Source organism: Ovis aries, chromosome 18, assembly GCF_016772045.2.
Source record: "Ovis aries strain OAR_USU_Benz2616 breed Rambouillet chromosome 18, ARS-UI_Ramb_v3.0, whole genome shotgun sequence".
NCBI lineage: Eukaryota > Metazoa > Chordata > Mammalia > Artiodactyla > Bovidae > Ovis > Ovis aries.
The window spans coordinates 11991010-12009004 of record NC_056071.1 but is presented as its reverse complement, the minus strand read 5'-3'; the positions used below and the strand labels follow the sequence as shown (position 1 = coordinate 12009004).

The 17995-nt window shown below is 41.0% G+C and overlaps 1 protein-coding gene across 13 annotated transcripts in view; it reads left to right on the top strand.

Moving 5' to 3' along the window:
- MCTP2 (multiple C2 and transmembrane domain containing 2) overlaps positions 1-7558 on the top strand; it is a 268239-nt gene extending 260681 nt beyond the window's left edge. For 6 of the 13 annotated variants that reach the window (XM_060401988.1, XM_060401990.1, XM_060401991.1 and 3 more), the window contains one exon: positions 3997-7558. In XM_060401988.1, the coding sequence (XP_060257971.1) occupies positions 3997-4208 (212 nt within the window). In that variant the 3' untranslated portion in view covers positions 4209-7558. Of the gene's footprint in view, positions 1568-3996 lie in introns of those variants that run through there. The other 7 variants (XM_060401994.1, XM_060401992.1, XM_042235050.2 and 4 more) reach the window with 3 other exon arrangements.
- Positions 7559-17995: the final 10437 nt, after the last annotated feature.

Genomic DNA, 17995 nt, shown 5'->3' with positions numbered 1-17995 from the left:
CCTGCCTGGCTCCTCTGTCCATGGGATTTCCCAGGCAAGAATACTGCAGTGGGTAACCACTCCCTTCTCCGGGGGATCTTCCCGACCCAGGGATCAAACTGGCGTCTCCTGGATTGGCGGACAGATTGTTTACCTCTGAACCACCAAGGAAGCCTATATTATGATATTACATTATATTTTTAATAAGGATATTTTATATCCATGTATATTGTGATCACAAATATGTTGAATGTACCTATATTATATAACATACATGTTTGTATTTATTTTGCAGCCCAGTTAATACAAGGCAAGACCTTTTACTCTTTGAATATGATTCATTTTATAAATGCACAGCTGAAGGACTAAAAAAAAAAGACTTTCTTATTCTAAGTTACTTACTCATTTTCATTGAGTCCTAAAATAAGTAGATAAAAATCTTCAAAATTTTTGTTCACTGTTTTTAATCTTTTGGAACAAAATTATTTAACTCTATATTCCTCTAGAGTTACATATATATTCCACTATATTTCCATATTCTTTACATCCAAATAACATTTTTATATAAATATTTCTTAAGTAGCACAATTATTTAATATAAGCCTATGAAAATAGCCTAATTTCATGATGACCATGTGCAATATTCCTTGATTCACCAACTTCACTGTAAGGTTTTAAAGGACAAGATACTTTCTGTCCTCTTTACCATGTAATTCCTAGTGAAGCTACACAAAGGTAATAGATCATTGGTGAGTACTTTGCAAATAGTTTTTGAGTGGATAAGTCTGCAAGTTTAATACCTATGATCTCATAGATGGCATTTTTTTTTGAGCCTGCCACCCCTCTTATTTGGGAGTATAATTTTTGAAAATTAAGTTAAAAGTCGTTTTAGAGGAATATCTAGAATCTTCTCTAGGAAACTGTAGATTTTCAGCACTGAATTTTGGTAATTTATTTGTTTCATGTATTTCTAGAAGGCAAGGCACCTTTGAGGATTAGATCCCACATAGGTTTTCTGTATGTTTTGGAAGGTTTCCCATATTCTTTCCATTCTGTTCTTCATCATAGATGCTCTAAAGATAGCTTTTCAGTTCTGATCTGAGCCACTTCTGGTTTTCTCAAGTAGATTAAGAACACCCCAAGCAGATTTTGAGCATCTTAAAAGAAACTATGACTTATTTAACTTTGTATCTCCATTTGATAGCACAATATATCTTACATGTAAGACGCTTGACACAGGAGCAAGCAAGGACCCTCTGCCCACCTCACCCACCCCCACCGATATATTGCAGTCAGGGTTACATGCCAGTCACTCATACAGTGTTGTATCTAACTCAGTTTGAAGAGGTTATTCCCTACTGACTATATGTGCAAAGCAGCCATGTAGTTCTTCATCTCTCATTCTCCGTTTTGGGGGTTTTTTTTTGTTTTGTTTTTAAACTGGAGGGATCTTTCCAATCTATTGATCTATTCTGTCTATGATCATTAAATGATAATGCCTTTCCCAAATGTGAATCCCTTGGTATTTAAATTCCACTTTCTTTCTTTGTCTAAAAGAAAACAGAATAAAAATTCACATCATATATGCCCTATTTGTATTGTTTAGATTTAAAAATCTAAAGGTACCTGCTACTGCAGAAAGACACAACTTCCAAACTGGGTGTGTGATAACATTCTGCCAGTATGAAGACTCTGCCGTCACCACCTTCTTTGTTTTCTTGGCTTATTGACATAGACAGTAATGATGGTAGCCCTCTTCCTTGTGGGGAAATTCTAGATTTTGGAACACTTTGTGATTCTCCTTTCAACCCATGGTACTATGTAAGGCAGGCCTCTGTTATTCAAAATTTAATATAAAAAAATCTAAGACACAGATGAAGTAAGTTGTCTGAAACCACGCAGCTAATAATCCATGGTGAAACCAGACTGGGGCCCGGCTATGCCCGTCCCCAAGCCTTCTTACTTGCCCCGTTGCCCTTCAGAGATGACCAAGCGATCTCTGCTGCCATGTTGGCACTCGCTTTCACACAGTAGACAATACGGTAGAATTACTGACATTTGAGCCTGTGACACCTTAAAAAAGATAAGGTGTGGTTTTGTAGCATGCAATCTGAATTCCTTATAATTTTCAGCCTAACAAAGTTTTTCAAACAGAGACTGTCAGAGTGCTTTATGGACTTCCTTTTGCCCTTATTGGTGCATTTGAGCTACTGGGCAGGTTTGTAATCTTCTCAGTGACTAAGAATGCAGTGTTTTGATCAGCAGTGATATTATCCCTGCCTGGCTGTTCATTGTAAAGACTCCAGATGCTCACAGTATATATAATTAACAATAGAAGATATATCTCTTCTCAGTACGTCTTTGTCTCCCTTCATCATTTTGCCTTGTCTGTTTTCTTTTGCCAAGAAGCCCATCCTACAATTAAATGTCTTTAGAATAACACAGTGGAGAGCGTTTTAAAGGAACACTGGGGGAAATTTTAGCTAGAAACTTGGAGCCGGCTGTGGGGGCAGAGAAAAAAGGAAGGCACAGCGAAGCTTTGACTTGAGAAAAAGGGGGTTATTCACAGGAAGTCCTCCCCGGCCCAGGCAACAAGCCACCCTTGACTTAGGAACCTGTCTGGCTTCCATTTGCCACGTGGATGTAAATCTGACCCTCTTAAAGAAACCACCAGGACTTCAGCATTGTGTCAGGTATAAGGGCATGCAGAAAGTCCAGTTCCTAGATGAAAGCAAAGTAATATTTAATGAAAGAAGAGAAACATCAAACCTTTTCTGTGTTGTGGACTGTTGAATAGGTAAACCTTACCTTGACTTCGGCATAGGCACCAGTGGGAGAACACACCGTGAGCATTCGGCATTGTGGGGGTTGACAAGGACTTAGTTATGGTCCTTGATAGCAAGCACTCTGTAGCCAGACTTCAGGCGGCCACCTTGTCTTTCTGCTTCTAAAAGACAGCACAAAATGCAATTGACGCTTGGTGAAAAGATCACAGTTTGTGAGCTCTGGCTATATAGGCACACCCCTGCTCCCCAAAAGAGCTCTGAGCAGCAGAGTAGGAAACCAAGCTGGTGGAGAGGTGCCTCCCTCTGGGGAGGGAGCTCTGGGCAGAGCTCGTCCTGGACACGCCCGCGTGCCCCCACCAAGGACAGCTTAAACATTTCAGTTCAGTCGCTCAGTTGTGTCCGACTCTTTGTGACCCCATGGACTGCAGCATGCCAGGCCTCCCTGTGTCCATCACCAACTCCTGGAGTTTACTCAAACTCATGTCCATTGAGTCAGTGATTTAAACATCTTACCCCTTTCTAATTACCGTTGTCCTGAATCAGCACGACTCCATGGCCTAGCCAAACCCACACACCAGCGCTGTGGTCCATAAATTAAGCTAGCAACCAGAGTAAGATAATTTTCCAATAATAACTTTTCACAGTTTTCTGCAGCATCAAAGTACGACCAACATGTCAAGTTCTGTTCTGCAGCGAGAGAAGGAAAACCTGTGAAAATGAGTTGGAAGGGGGGAGATAGATTTCTTGCGGGTTCTTTTTAACAACAACAAAAAAAAACAACTCCCACCCTCCAGCTCCCACTGCTGCCTCTGGTCCTCAGCTCCCAAGCAGAGACTTGTTTGGGCTAATGAAGGCCTTTTCCCATCTGGGACATTCGTTTTCCTAGGCGAGGAGGCTGTTAATCAGCGTTGTCCAAAAAAACCAATGAACTCCACAGTTTTAGCGTGTGTTTCTGCCGCCCTGCTGCTGGGCCTGTAATGGGATTTTCACAGCTGAAGAAGGCACAGCCCCTCTCCAACGATCCCCCCCTTTCTCCCTCCAAGAAAAGACGTTTCTGAATGATTCCACATGACAGCAGCGGGTGCATGACTTGAGATCCAGTGATTATTTTCACACTAATTTTTACTTGTGAATGCTTCTCCTCCCCCAGTCGGGTGACTTTTTAAAGATGGGTAGACAAATGGAGAGAGATCAACAGACAAAGAGATCTCCTGATATGTCTGTTTTCCAGGCATAAACAAATTCACTAAGAAGCTTCGAAACCCCTATGCCATTGACAATAATGAGCTTCTGGACTTCCTCTCCAGGGTACCATCTGATGTTCAAAAGGTACGTAATCAACAGCCACCACCAACCGGGGCCCCAACCCCAAACTGTGGCCTGCCCACCCTGCTCCCGAGCCAGAGGAGGAGGGGGCTGTGCTTGTGTGAGTCACTGAGATAACGAATCAGAAAATCCTTCAGGAGGCCTGGCTGGCAGAGAGCTGGCCAGCAAAACCTTTGTCCAAAGCATGAGATGATAGGGGACAATTATCCTGAAAAAGAGCTACTTAAGAATGATCTGGAACTCACACTGTGAGGCTGCAGTGCGGGGAGGTTTGTCCTTTTTCTGACTGTTTGCCTCCCCAAAGAGGGTCAGATGGGCTCAGCAAGTGGGGACACAGGAAACCCAGAGCCAGGGGAGGCTTGCCCATTTTCCTCCTCTTCCGGATGGCAGGCATTCTCCAGGAAGTAGGAGACAAGAGGATTATTCTTTTGATCCGTGTTTGCCCCGATTATCTCCCAGGCCTCCCCCCTCTCCCCTTCTGTCTGAAGACCTAAGAGATGCTGAGGACAGAGCTCCCACTTACTCCAGTACACATAAAGGCAGAGACGGCGTGCGATAATTTGAGGTTAATCAGAAGCATTACTCACGGGTAATGGTCCCTTAGTCCAGCAGTGTCCCGTTTCTGTGGCTACGAAGAGATTAAGCAAGGCAACAGCACCAGAAAGTCTGTAGAGCAGCCTCTTCAGGCATCAGGCTGGTGTGAACCCAGAGGCGGGGACGGCAGACACAGGTAAAGATCTCTCTAGTGGAGAACAGAGGTCAGAGAATAGGTAGCTGGGGAAACAGTGGCATGAAATACCATCAGGATGATCAAAGACGCGATCTGTTATGATGTGAGAGAATCCCTAATCAAACATCAGTTCTCTCCTCAGGCCGCTGTACTGTAATTCATTCCCCAGCACCTCTGGGTGGAGTGCAGAAATGTAGGGTTGACCGGCCTTGGAGAGTTTCTTTCCCTTTTACTCTAAGTTCTAGAGATTAAAATAGACTCTGTGTTGCTTTTTATTTTCCCTTTAACCTTCTTTTAATGATATAATTATGTATTAAAATATATTAATATGAATTTACTGGTTAACATTGCATTACAGGATTGTGAAATAGTAACTTGGCCCCTGTTTGTTGTGCCTTGAAGATTGACAGGCATATCATCCCCTGGGGGACCTTCACAAAACAGCTGTAAGGAAAGCATGCCTTTTTCGCGTATCTGCTTTCCACCAAGTGTAGCTCAGCTTGTGTGATGGGGTAGGATGTCCTTGGGGAATTTGGCACAAATACTCAAAATAGTGAGCACATGTGGTCTGTGATACAATACTTTACACAAAGCCATTCCACAGTCAGCCTATCCGAGCCCACACACCAAAGCGTTGTGATTGCAACGCACCATCACTTGAGTCACAATGTGCGGTTTGTGCCTGCATCCTTGAAGAAAGGAAATTCCCAGCAAGCACCCCCTAAGGACTGTCTGTGCTCAGTTTGGGGACCAGCCCTCAGCAAGGTCATCCAGTTGGCATTGGCATGAAGACTGAGGATGCAACAAAAGAGCATTCAAGGGAAGTGCCCAGGAAGCTAGTGAGATCTGCGAGTATCTCCAAGAACACTTGCTAATAACACAATAGGCAGTTTGCCACTGGGGACTCCCCACGTGCTCGTGTTTGTCACAGATGTTTTAGCCATTATACTGTAAATGAAATCCATTTTTAAGAGAGATCTTTATTAGTCTAGGGGGTATCCATTTCAACATTCTTTCCCTCTCTGGCAAAAGAAATGAATATAATTGGCAGAGGTTTTTTCTCCCCAAGATTTTAGATACTTTTAAATGAATAATTCGTAGTAAGTTGCTGTATCATATACTAAGATAAACATTCCCAAGGGGCCGTTATCAAGCTCTTTCCTGGTCGAACACGGGCACACACACAACTGAAATCTAGCAGTGCCCCGAGAGCAGGTAGAAACCCATGCATCTCATAGGAAAAATCTGCTTTTAATATTTTGGTTTCAAGAAATGATGCATGACTCTTCAAATCCTTCCTGCAATTAATCCCTCCATGTTCCTGTGTTTAGAAAATGATTCATTACCTTTGAACCTTCCTTCCTTTGCCGGGCTGTGTCCTCGGGGAGCCATTAGCACGCTGTGGTGAGCTAGGGTTACCTAGCCGCCAGCGTCACGTCTGTTTTCACAGGTGCAGTACGCGGAGTTGAAGCCGGGCAGTAGCCAGAGCCCTGTTCGGAAGAAGCGCCACGCGCTCTAGGACACACACGGACTATGGGACTGGTGTTCTCTGTCGTTCGGTAGTAGCCGTGGTGTTTTTCTGAAACGCGTGCCATGTCGAGCCCTGTCTTTACCCTCCCTGTCTTCATGGCATAGATGCACGTGCCCACGGGCACATCCGTATGCAGGGGTAATCGACTTTGCATCTGGAGTCAGCGCCACGAAAGGAAACACTCCAGAGACTATAAAAGACTAACATCCCTTCTTCCAACGGGAGACTAAAGCAAGCTTCCAGGGGTCTCAGCACCCTCCTTGAGAACAGCAGGGTGCCACTTGGATGCGAGCATGACTTTGAACTTGTTTTCACATCTCTAACAGTTTCACATCAAGATTCAGTTACGTTCGCTGGCACCCCCACCCTCCTTTCAGACGATTGCTTTTTTTTTTCCCTCTGAGTTAACAGGTCCTTGATAGCCACCATCTACCCAAATAATGTATATTATAAATAAATTTTTAAAAAATTATTACCTGGATCATCCCAGTTCTTTGGGGATCTTTCAGCCATAACAACTGAAGACCTAGATGTAAAATTTCAGTAAGCTGCTTAGTGCTGGATGCCAGCCTGCCTCCTGGTCCATTGCTGGCAATGGATGCTCTAGAGTGTTCTGAGAGATCATTCACCCAAAATGTGAAGGAGTCAGTGAACATATTTGGGTGCTTCAAATAGCCGCTTCTTCTGACGTTACTTTTTGCTTATTTCCCAAATGTAATCTCAGTAGTATAGCTTGAGAAAGAGGAGGGGGGGTGAATGAGTGAATTCTGAGAGTATTCAGAAAGATAGACAGAGGAGCAGGGGACCAATGAATGAGGCTGCTTGTCTGAATGTCATAATCCCTTCACTTGCCTGCACTTTTAGGAAAGTAAAAATGGTGTAGCAATCCACGTGGATCTTTTGTTCCTAAGCAAAATAAGCTATACATAATAAAAACATATAACTCAGAACCCCATTCCTAGAAAGGTACAATCCCCGAAGTCTTTTTGAGTATACACTTTACCATTTCGCTGTAACCTCCTCCAAGTAAATATCCCAGTTTTTGTGCATATATAAAATGAATGCAAATATCTTTCTGTTCAAATGATATTTAAGTTGTAAAGACTATATTTTGTTGACACATACTTTGTATGTGCAGTTTTATATGTATATATCTATAAATATATGTATTGTAAAGAAAAATTGAAGTAAAATGATCTGATTCAATAGTGAGTTTTACTGTCTTTTTTTTTTCTCTCTCTCTGGGTTGTAATTTAATAATCTTCAAACAAAATGTTTATGAAAAATGCCAAAGATTCTAAACCTTATCATCCTGTGTCTGTTTTTCTTCATATTCTATCTTCCTGGGTTGCTTTCTCACTGAGCCAGATTTCTGCATGATTTGATTTACTTCAAGTTAATGAAGCTGGCTGAAAAAGAACCTTGCAGAAATTATAAAAGCTCCAGTAAATCTCTGAGTTGTACATACAATAGATATCCAAGAACCTCTTTTGTTAAACCAGTTACTCAATCTTCTGTGTAAACAATGCCTCATTGTCTCACTCCCAACTACCATCCAGTTTATCACAGTCTGTCATTTTGTAATGACCTAAGTCAGACATTTTTAAACAGACACGTGAGATCTGATCAGTCATTTGAATGAAAACTTTCAGCAGCAAAATAACCCCTTATTTATTCAAAAGTGGAACCAGTACTTTATTGTTGCTCTTTTCTATAGAATCTCAAAATGAAATAATTCGCCCGAAAAGGAGGCGTCATTAGTTAGACTTATTTCTTCTGTAGTCCGATTGGAATTTTCAGCATTGAGTTTAGGACACAAAAAGCAGCTGAGATGCAAAAGCAAGGACAGAATCAACCTTTAATAACTTTGTATGGAAAACAATTGTTAATTGATTAAGTAGTAATGGGATGCTAAAAATGAATGTTATCTGCAAGTGAAATGTTAAGATTCATACAAGTAGTCAAACAATATATGAAAGATTTGGGGATGCTTTGTAGATAAGGTTTATGGGTTATGGTTTTGTCATGTGATAATTAAACATAATTTAGTAGGAATATTGAAAGCCCGACCAAACTCTCCTGGTTCTCTTCTCAAGCCCATTGAGAAGCTCAAGCTCACAAGCCCATCCGCTGCCCTGCCTGGATGTCTTAGGGGCATCTCTTCCTCAGCAGGTCAGGAATTTAGCATTATTCATGTGTTCAGGACCCTGAACTCCACAACTTCCTACTAGCTTTGTTATTTCCCTTACTGGCACAGGCATCTTATAGGTTGGGAGGCCCCTTGTTGCTGAGATCTAAGTTGTATTCGACTCTTTTGCAAGCCCATGAACCATAACCCTCCAGGCTCTGCTGCCCATGGGTTTTCCCAGGCAAGAAGAATATTGGAGTGGGTTGCCATGTCCTTCTCCAGGGCATCTTCCTTGGCATCTTTTTTTTTTTCAGTCCTCATGCCTTTTTCCTGTCTCCCAACCTATACAATCTGGTAGATCTAGTGTTGGCAAGTTATCTTGTCCGTTTCTGATCACAACCACCCAAGCCTCTGCCCAATCTGAGGCCTCTGTAACCTCTCACAAGTCAAGGTAACTGTGCCAATTACTTAACGCCAGATCAGTCTTCATCAGTCTATTATTTTCCCTTGAAATACTTTCTCCCCAGAGAAAGTATTTCTTTCCAGATTAATTCTACCTGCCTTCAAAACATTCAAAAGTCCCATGCCCACATATGCTTTATTATTAGTTTCTTGGCTGTGTTGGAGTCCACCATTCTTGTCACACCCCCTCATCTTACGTGTTTCTGGCATCGGCTGTATTCTGCCATGACTCCTCATTACCAGGGACTTTAACTTCCGCCTTCCTCTACTGGGTAGCCCATCCTACCTGGCACCTAATAGACACTTAGAAAATACATGAATAACAGATCAGGTTATAGAGACCTATTCTTTCTCTGCCCTTTCATGTGTGATTCTCAGAGGGCTGAGCTGGATAATTTAGTGTGGTCTATCCCAGGAAATAATTTCTTGCATTAAGTATACAGATTATGACATTGTTTATAAACTCTGGCTGTGTTAATTATAAGCTTTTAAATTAAGCAATGTCTTATATTTGCAGAAGTCCTTACTTCCATGTCAATGGGAAATATGTTTATAATCAAAGCTCTCTTGGTTCTCTTCTTAAGCTCAATTTTTTACTCACATCATTGAACAAACATATTGAATGCTGATGATACACTTGAATGAAACAGAGAACCTTCCCTTAGTAGAGCCAGACATTAAACGGATATTTTTAAGCAGTATCATGGCATTACATTCTCAGATTCAACTTTTAAGAAGAACATTCTGGCTGTAGTGGGGACGTTAGTAATTATGAATGCCCAGAGAAGAGCCAGTTGCAGGGCTGTGTATAACCTGATGGTAGGCTGGACTTTCAAATAACAGTACCAGAAAAAGAAAAATACATAAGTGAAATTGGAGAGAAGTTAAGAGATTAAAGTGAGTAGGATTTCTCAGTTTTATGACTATGGGTGAGGGAGGGAGTAGATAGATCAAGGGTGGTGCTCGGTCCTCTTGTCTCTGGATCTAAGAAGATGGTCTTGCCTTTGACCAAGAAAGAATTATAAGAGCAGCCAGGGAAGGAACTGCAAGAGCCCAGTGTTAGATAGTGTTGAACGTGAGATGCTTGAGAAGCCTCCAAATGGCAATGTCTAAGAGGTGACTGGATACATGAACATGGAACTAAAAGAAGAAATGCATGGTACTTGTACATGTAAGGACCAGCAGTCATAGAAAATGAAGTTACATGCTTCAAGAGATTGAACTGAACACTTATAGTCATATATATATAATCTTTACATATAGATTAGTTAGCAAAGACTGTAAATAGAATTAAATAGGTAAGCAGTGAGCACATTGTCATTGAATATAAGGTGAGAGCATGTTTCCAGAAAGAAGGTGTGGTCCCTAGTGCTGAATACCACTGAGATCCTGTAGGTTGAGGACAGAATATGAGCTTAAAATGATGTGGTAGTCAAGAGGACCTTGGCAATGAGTCATAGTGGAGTAGTAGGAAGAGATACCAGATAGGGGTTGACATGTGTGGATGTCTGGATATGGAGACTGAACGGAGGTAACTCTGAAAGTTTCACTGCAAGAAAGGGAGAGAGAATAGAGATTGGGAATGAAGGAAAGTTTATAGAAAGACTGTAATAAAAAAAATTGCTTGTGTCATGAACTCAGTGTATATGCATCAGCCACAAAAAATTCCTCAGGAGTATGAGATGAAGTTGATTGTGGTGTTGCTTAGTTGCTCAGTTGTGTCCGACTCCTTTGCGACCCCGTGGACGGTAGCCCAGCAGGCTCCTCTGTCCATGGGATTTCCCAGCCAAGAAGACTGGGGTGGGTTACCATTTCCTCCTCCAGGGCATCTTCCGAACCACTGATCAAAGCTGCATCACCTGCATTAGCAAGCGGGTTCTTTGCCATTGAGACCGGGAAGCCCTGAAGTTGACATATTCATTATTTAAAATTACGTTCTGTCAAAACCCACCTCTTCTTTATGTAATATTCAGTTCAGTTCAGTCGCTCAGTCGTGTCCGATTCTTTGCGACCCCATGAATCGCAGCACGCCAACTCCCGGAGTTCACTCAAACTCACGTCCATCGAGTCGGTGATGCCATCCAGCCATCTTCATCCTCGGTTGTCCCCTTCTCCTCCTGCCCCCAATCCCTCCCAGCATCAGAGTCTTTTCCAATGAGTCAACTCTTTGCATCAGGTGGCCAAAGTACTGGAGTTTCAGCTTTAGCATCATTCCCTCCAAAGAACACCCAGGGCTGATCTCCTTCAGAATGGACTGGTTGGATCTTGTTGCAGTCCAAGGGACTCTCGAGAGTCTTCTCCGACACCGCAGTTCAAAAGCATCAATTCTTCGGCGCTCAGCTTTCTTCACAGTCCAACTCTCACATCCATACATGACCACAGGAAAAACCATAGCCTCGACTAGACAGACCTTAGTCGGCAAAGTAATGTCTCTGCTTTTGAATATGCTGTCTAGGTTGGTCATAACTTTCCTTCCAAGGAGTAAGCGTCTTTTAATTTCATGGCTGCCATCACCATCTGCAGTGATTTTGGAGCCCCCCAAAATAAAGTCTGACACTGTTTCTACTGTTTCCCATCTATTTCCCATGAAGTGATGGGACCAGATGCCATGATCTTCGTTTTCTGAATGCTGAGCTTTAAGCCATTAATCTAGCTTTTATAGCAAAAGAATTGCTGAAAAATTGAAATAGAATATTCTCTGAAAATATTATGAGTAGTCAATTGATAATTGAATAGAAGTCAAGGGTGACTTCTAAAGAATGGCTTAAAACACATTACCTCTTTATATAGGTCTCCTTGTATAAAACCTGCCATTCTGTTCTGGCATTTTAATGTAATGATTTACATGGAGAAAATGGATGGTCAAACACATCAGAATTGTTAACATTTTATAGCACTTATCAAATTCCAGATACTTTCTAAGTGCTTTAGATGTAATAGCCCACTTAATAATTTTTAAAAAGCAACTATGATATGCTTCTAAATGCTTACTTTAAAAAAAAAAAAACCAATCTTCTGCAAACTGTTTTAGAAAATAACAAAAAAGATTATACTTTTCTACACATTTTATGAGGCTGATATACTAGTTATCCCCAAACACAAGATGATACAAGAATGGAAAATGACCAAAATCCCTTATGTACATAAATGTAAATTTGTGCAAGATATATAGGCCTTTACACTGAAAAAAAATTAATGAGAGGTGGAAGATAAACGAAAGGATTCATGAGTTAAAAGTTCAATATATTAAGATGTCAATAGGTTGAATATAAGCCTGATAAAAATTAGAAGATTTTTTTTTGCAGGAATTAATCCACTGACTACAAAATATATATAGAAATGTGAGAGTTCAAGAATAGTCAAAGCAGTCTCACAGGTAATAACTCTAGCAGATGTCCAGATGTATTACAAAGCTATTGTAACTAAGACAATGTGGTATTGGCACAAAGGTAGACAAATAGATCAAAGTAGAAAAGACGAGAAGTAGACCCACACATATTTGGTAACCTGTGACCTAATTTATGTCAAAGGTAACATATTTGTAGTGCATAGGGAAAAGACCTTTTTGAAAAATGATACTGGGTCATTTTAGCATCCATGTGGGTAAAATGAATCTTGATCTCTTCCTTATACAATTTATAAGAATCAATTCCATATGAGTTTGCAGATCCAAAGTGAGTGAAGTTGTTCAGTCGTGTCCGACTCTTTGTGACCCCATGGACTATAGCCTACCAGGATCCTCCGTCCATGGGATTTTCCAGGCAGAAATACTGGAGTGGATTGCCATTTCCTTCTCCAGGGCATCTGCCCAACCCAGGGACTGAACCCGGGTCTCCTGCGTTGTAGGCAGACACTTTACCATCTGAGCCAAAAGTGGATGGCAAAATAAAGATTTCAGAAAAAGATGTAGGAAAATATTTTCACATCTATGTGATATGCAAGAATTTCTTCAACTGGAGACGAGATGCTAATCATAAAGGGAAAATACTGTTAAACTGTTGATCATTACAATTAATCTTTTCCTCAAAAAATATGATTGAGTGTAAAGATAAGCCACAAAGTGGGAGAAGATAAGCAAACTCTACCTGTAATCTGACAAAGGATTCTTATCCAGAGCACATAAAGATCTATAATGAAAAGGCAGATAACCCAGTAGAAAAATGGGCAAGAGGCTTGAACAGGTACTGTATAAATGAGCCTATCTAAATGGCCAGCAAATATATAGAGAGGTGCTCAACATCATTAGTTATTAGACAAGTGCAAACTGAAATCACAAAATGATACCAGTGTGCATAGTCAGAATAACTAAAATGGAAAAGTACAGCATCTATTAAAGCTAACTGTATGCATACCCTATGATCTTTCCCCCAGTTTTGCTCTTAGGTATACAACCAGTAGATACGTGCATGTTCATAAAAGACATGCCTAAGAACATCCACAGCAGCACTATTCATATAATTCCAAAGTAAAAACAGTCTTCAAACATACATATGTAGTATGTATATATATATACATGTATATGCAATCTCTGACTTGATCATAATCTGTGACTGACCCTACAGTGGAATACATAAATGAAATAAACAATAGTGTTACGTGCAACAACATAGGTAAATTTCACATTTTGTTGAGCAAAACAAGACACACGCACAAATAAAAGCAATGTACGATTCCATTTACATGATGTTCAAAACCAGGGAAAATACATTCTATGGTGTTAGAAGTCAGAAAGCTATGGGTATAGTGACTGAGTGGACTCCTGGAATGATGCTACTGGTCAATTGTTTTGGTTTGAACTCTCGTTACATGAACTTTTTGTTCATTTTGTGAAATTCCCTGAGTTTATGACTAATGTAATTTCCTTCATGTTTCCTAAAAAGAAAAAGAAAGATGATGAAGCATGACAATTTTATCCCTAATTTACAATGAAAAAAGCTGAGGCCAATCACTGTTAAAATATTTTAAACATCAAAAGAACCTATTCCCATAAACCTTTACAATTGCTTAAGAGTTGAGAGTCCTTTTGAACAATAAACCCAAAAAAGATAGTTCCTACCTAATCTTTTTGCTTTTGAATATTCAATTTCACCTTAAATCAGCCATCAATTTTTTTTTGAATCTTTTTAAACAAGAGAACTAAGATTGGCTTCTAACTGATCATATGCTGAATCGTTAAAAAGTTGCTTTACATGAGCAAGTTCAGTTCAGTCACTCAGTCGTGTCCGACTCTTTGCGACCCCATGAATCGCAGCACGCTGGGCCTCTGTCCATCACCAACTCCTGGAGTTCACTCAAACTCATGTCCATCAAGTCGGTGAGCAAACTGACCAATAAAACCACAGGCGCCTGTGTTCCCCAAATTTTTACCTCTTTTCAGTTTGCACTTAGGTTCCTTGAGCCTGGCATCCTAGGACATCTCTTATATGAATCATTCATTTTTCTTCCTCTTTTACATATTAAAGCTTATGAGAAAAAAGATGATGGATTTTTTTATAGTTGTTGTTCCATAGGAAGGCTACGTGTCTTCTTTCCCATAGGAAGAAAGAGAGATGGATGATTGACAGATATACATAGAAGATAGAAATCAATAATATAGTTGAGAGTGTATGTATACACATATATATGCATATATATGTATGCTGCTACTGCTAAGTTGCTTTAGTCGTGTCTGACTCGGTGCGACCCCAGAGACGGCAGCCCACCAAGCTCCCCCATCCCTGGGATTCTCCAGGCAAGAACACTGGAGTAGGTTGCCATTGCCTTCCCCAATGCATGAAAGTGAAAAGTGAAAGTGAAGTCACTCAGTCGTATCCAACTTCTAGCGACCCCATGGACTACAGCCTATCAGCCTCCTCTGTCCATGGGATTTTCCAGGCAAGAGTACTGGAGTGGGGTGCCATTGTCTTCTCCTATATATATATATAGTTGAAATGGAAAACTTTACCTTCTTTGCTCAGTAGTTGGAGGCCTACAAATTAAATTTACCTAACAGATTTACAAGAGAAAGAACAGATTTTAACCATGTGTGCACAAAGGGCAGATCACAAAGAAATGTGACTCAAAGTGGGCAGTTAGAGTCTGGGGCTTAAGACATAAAGGAGAGACTTGTGGACACAGTCAGGGAAGAAGAGGGTAGGATGAATTGAGAGAGCGGCATTGAAACATATACATTATTGAAACATATACATTATCATATGCAAAATAGACAGCCAGTGGGAAATTGCTGTATGATGCAGGGAGCTCAGATCTGGTGCTCTGTGACAACCTAGAGGGGTGGGATGGGGTGGAGGGTGGGAGGCAGGGGTCATGTGGGGCTGATTCTTGTTGATGTATGGCAGAAACCAGCACAATCTTGTAAAGCTATTATCCTCCAATTAAAAATAAATTTTAAAATAAAGAAAATAAGAAAAAACAATTTGGGGCTTAAACACCGTCTTAAGGGGTGAAGGGAAGGAGGAGAAAGGCATGTAAAACGGGAAGGTAAATGACTTGTTAGAGGGGGGGAGAAGGGATAAAACATGGAAAACTAGTGACTTTTAGGAAAAATAGACGGGTCCTCAGTAGGAGAGAGGGATGGGAGACAGGATGGTTTTGTGACAATGCCTCTCTAGGTGTAGTGTCTTCTCATTGTCTCTAGTGATAAGAGTCTACCTTTCTACGTGACTCTTGGGCTGCTGCTGCTAAGTCACTTCCGTCGTGTCCGACTCTGTGTGACCCCTTAGACGGCAGCCCACCAGGCTCCCCCAGGATTCTCCAGGCAAGAGCCCTGGAGAGAGTTGCCATTTCCTTCTCCAATGCATGAAAGTGAAAAGTGAAAGGGAAAATTGAAAGTGAAGTCGCTCAGTCGTGTCCGACCTCAGCGACCCCATGGACTGCAGCCTTCCAGGCTCCTCCGTCCATGGGATTTTCCAGGCAAGAGTACTGGAGTGGGGTGCCATTGCCTTCTCTGTACTCTTGGACAGGGAATTTAAAACAATTCAGTTCTTTGTAGGAGTCTCTGCTTTTAGTCAGATAAAGGAGTTCAGGAAACAATTTCATCTGTTGATTTTCAAATGCTCTCAGCTCAAAATAATTTGTGTGTCCCAACTGTATATTCTGGACTCCTTCAATATGTACGTCCATACACACATATAGTCACACTTGTTTGTGAAATTTTACATATCTCCAAAAATTGACCCAAAGATTCCAGTTAAGAATCCAATAATCGTGTTTTCAGGCAAAATATTAGAAGTTTGTCTCTTGCTTGGTTTGAAACCTCAGGGTACAGCAGCGTTTTTCTAGGAGCCAAAATGGTAGGCTCATTGCCAGAATCCGACTCATTCACTTCTGATCCAGGTTTTCTCTGGGAAATGTTTTATAGGCTGAAAAAAAAAATCCTAAAATTTCAGTTGGTTTTCCATTCATTTAATTTATTGCAATAGCAAGCTTCTATCACCCATGTATTTTCGTTATTAGATCAAAACAACTGGTTGGAAAAGTGAAGACACATGAAATCGTTTGTTTAACTGCACAATAAACAGCTGCCCCAACTGACTCAGCGTGCATCTGCCCGGCAAGGCTGGAGGTGAGTTTGCTTCTGTTTGGGCATTTTTATCCCCAAAAGGCCCACACAACTTAGAGAAGCAGTCCGGCCAAGAAAAGTTAAGAGAACAAGTGGGACATTCCTGGCACACTGAAGGGAGACCACAGATTTTTTTTTTTTTCCAGTCGAGGCATGAATCGCCTGTATGCTATTTACATTGCATGCGGGGCTGCACCCAGCGTGGAAGTTGCTAGACCAGAATCTGGTATAACAAGTGGGAAGCACCGCCTCTGATGGGAGAAAGGGTTGGAGGTCAATGGTCAGGGACAGGTGCTTTAGTCTGGCAACACCATCACATCTGGATGGAGCTGAGCTTACTTGGGGAGAATACACAGGTTCCTGTCATCTCAAACTCTGAAAGTTTTGCCCTTGCCTATATTTACCCCAAGCAGCAACGTTTACCCCAAGCAAGTGTTACCTGGAGTATGACTCAGTAGGAAAAAATATCTTATCATATAAAAATTAATATTTCTCCTTTTTCATATTGTCTGTACTATATACACCTCCTCTGGGGGCCCAGAAGGTAAAGTGTCTGCTTGCAATGTGGGAGACCTGGGTTCGATCCCCAGGTTGGGAAGATCCCCTGGAGAAGGAAGTGGCAACCCACTCCAGTATTCTTGCCTGGAAAATTACATGGATGGAGAAGCCTGGTAGGCTACAGTCCATGGGGTCGCAAAGAGTCAGACACAGTACTATATATATATATATATATATATATATATAATATACTATGTATATTCCATTTGATAATCATCTGAAATGTTTTTGCTGAATATTCTTTTCTCTTTCAAAGCATTAATAAAGATGTCTGAACAGGTCAGCATGTAACATTGATCCCTTCAGTCCAGTTGATCAGACACTTCTTTTAAACTAGATCCAGGAGCATTTATCACAATTACAGTCTTAAGAAGTGATTGGTTTCAACTAATCAGTCTGTAGTTTTTTTCAGCAAATTAAACTTAAAATTGGAGCTTTGTGAAATACCACTGAATCGTCTATACTGATTTTAAATAGCGAACAGACCTCGTGGTCTTCTCCAGATAATTCCATTCACTGAATATCCTCAAATTGAAGCTTCATAATTGATACTAGTAAATTTGCTTTTAAAACCCTGGGCATCCCAGTAGCTACTGTTTCTTGATGGTCATTGATATTCAAGGCACTTAGAAATCATAGTTTTAGTCAATTACAAAGATATTTTGCATAATTAACAGGTTCTGTCTAGGCCTAGGGTTTTGATCTGTGCTTCAGTTCTTGATTTTACCTGAACTGCTTTGAAAGGTCCTGGTTAGGAGGTTGGGAGGAGGGGGCAGTGGTGAAAACTCTGAGGTCTGGGTCATTTTAGGACTATTGACTTGAAGGATAAGGTTTCCTGACAGCTCTTTCCTGTGTTTCTTATAAATGGTAACTTGGTCAAGCTGGCCATTTCTATCAAGTATTCATATTGACTGTTCCTGGGAAAGATTTCCAA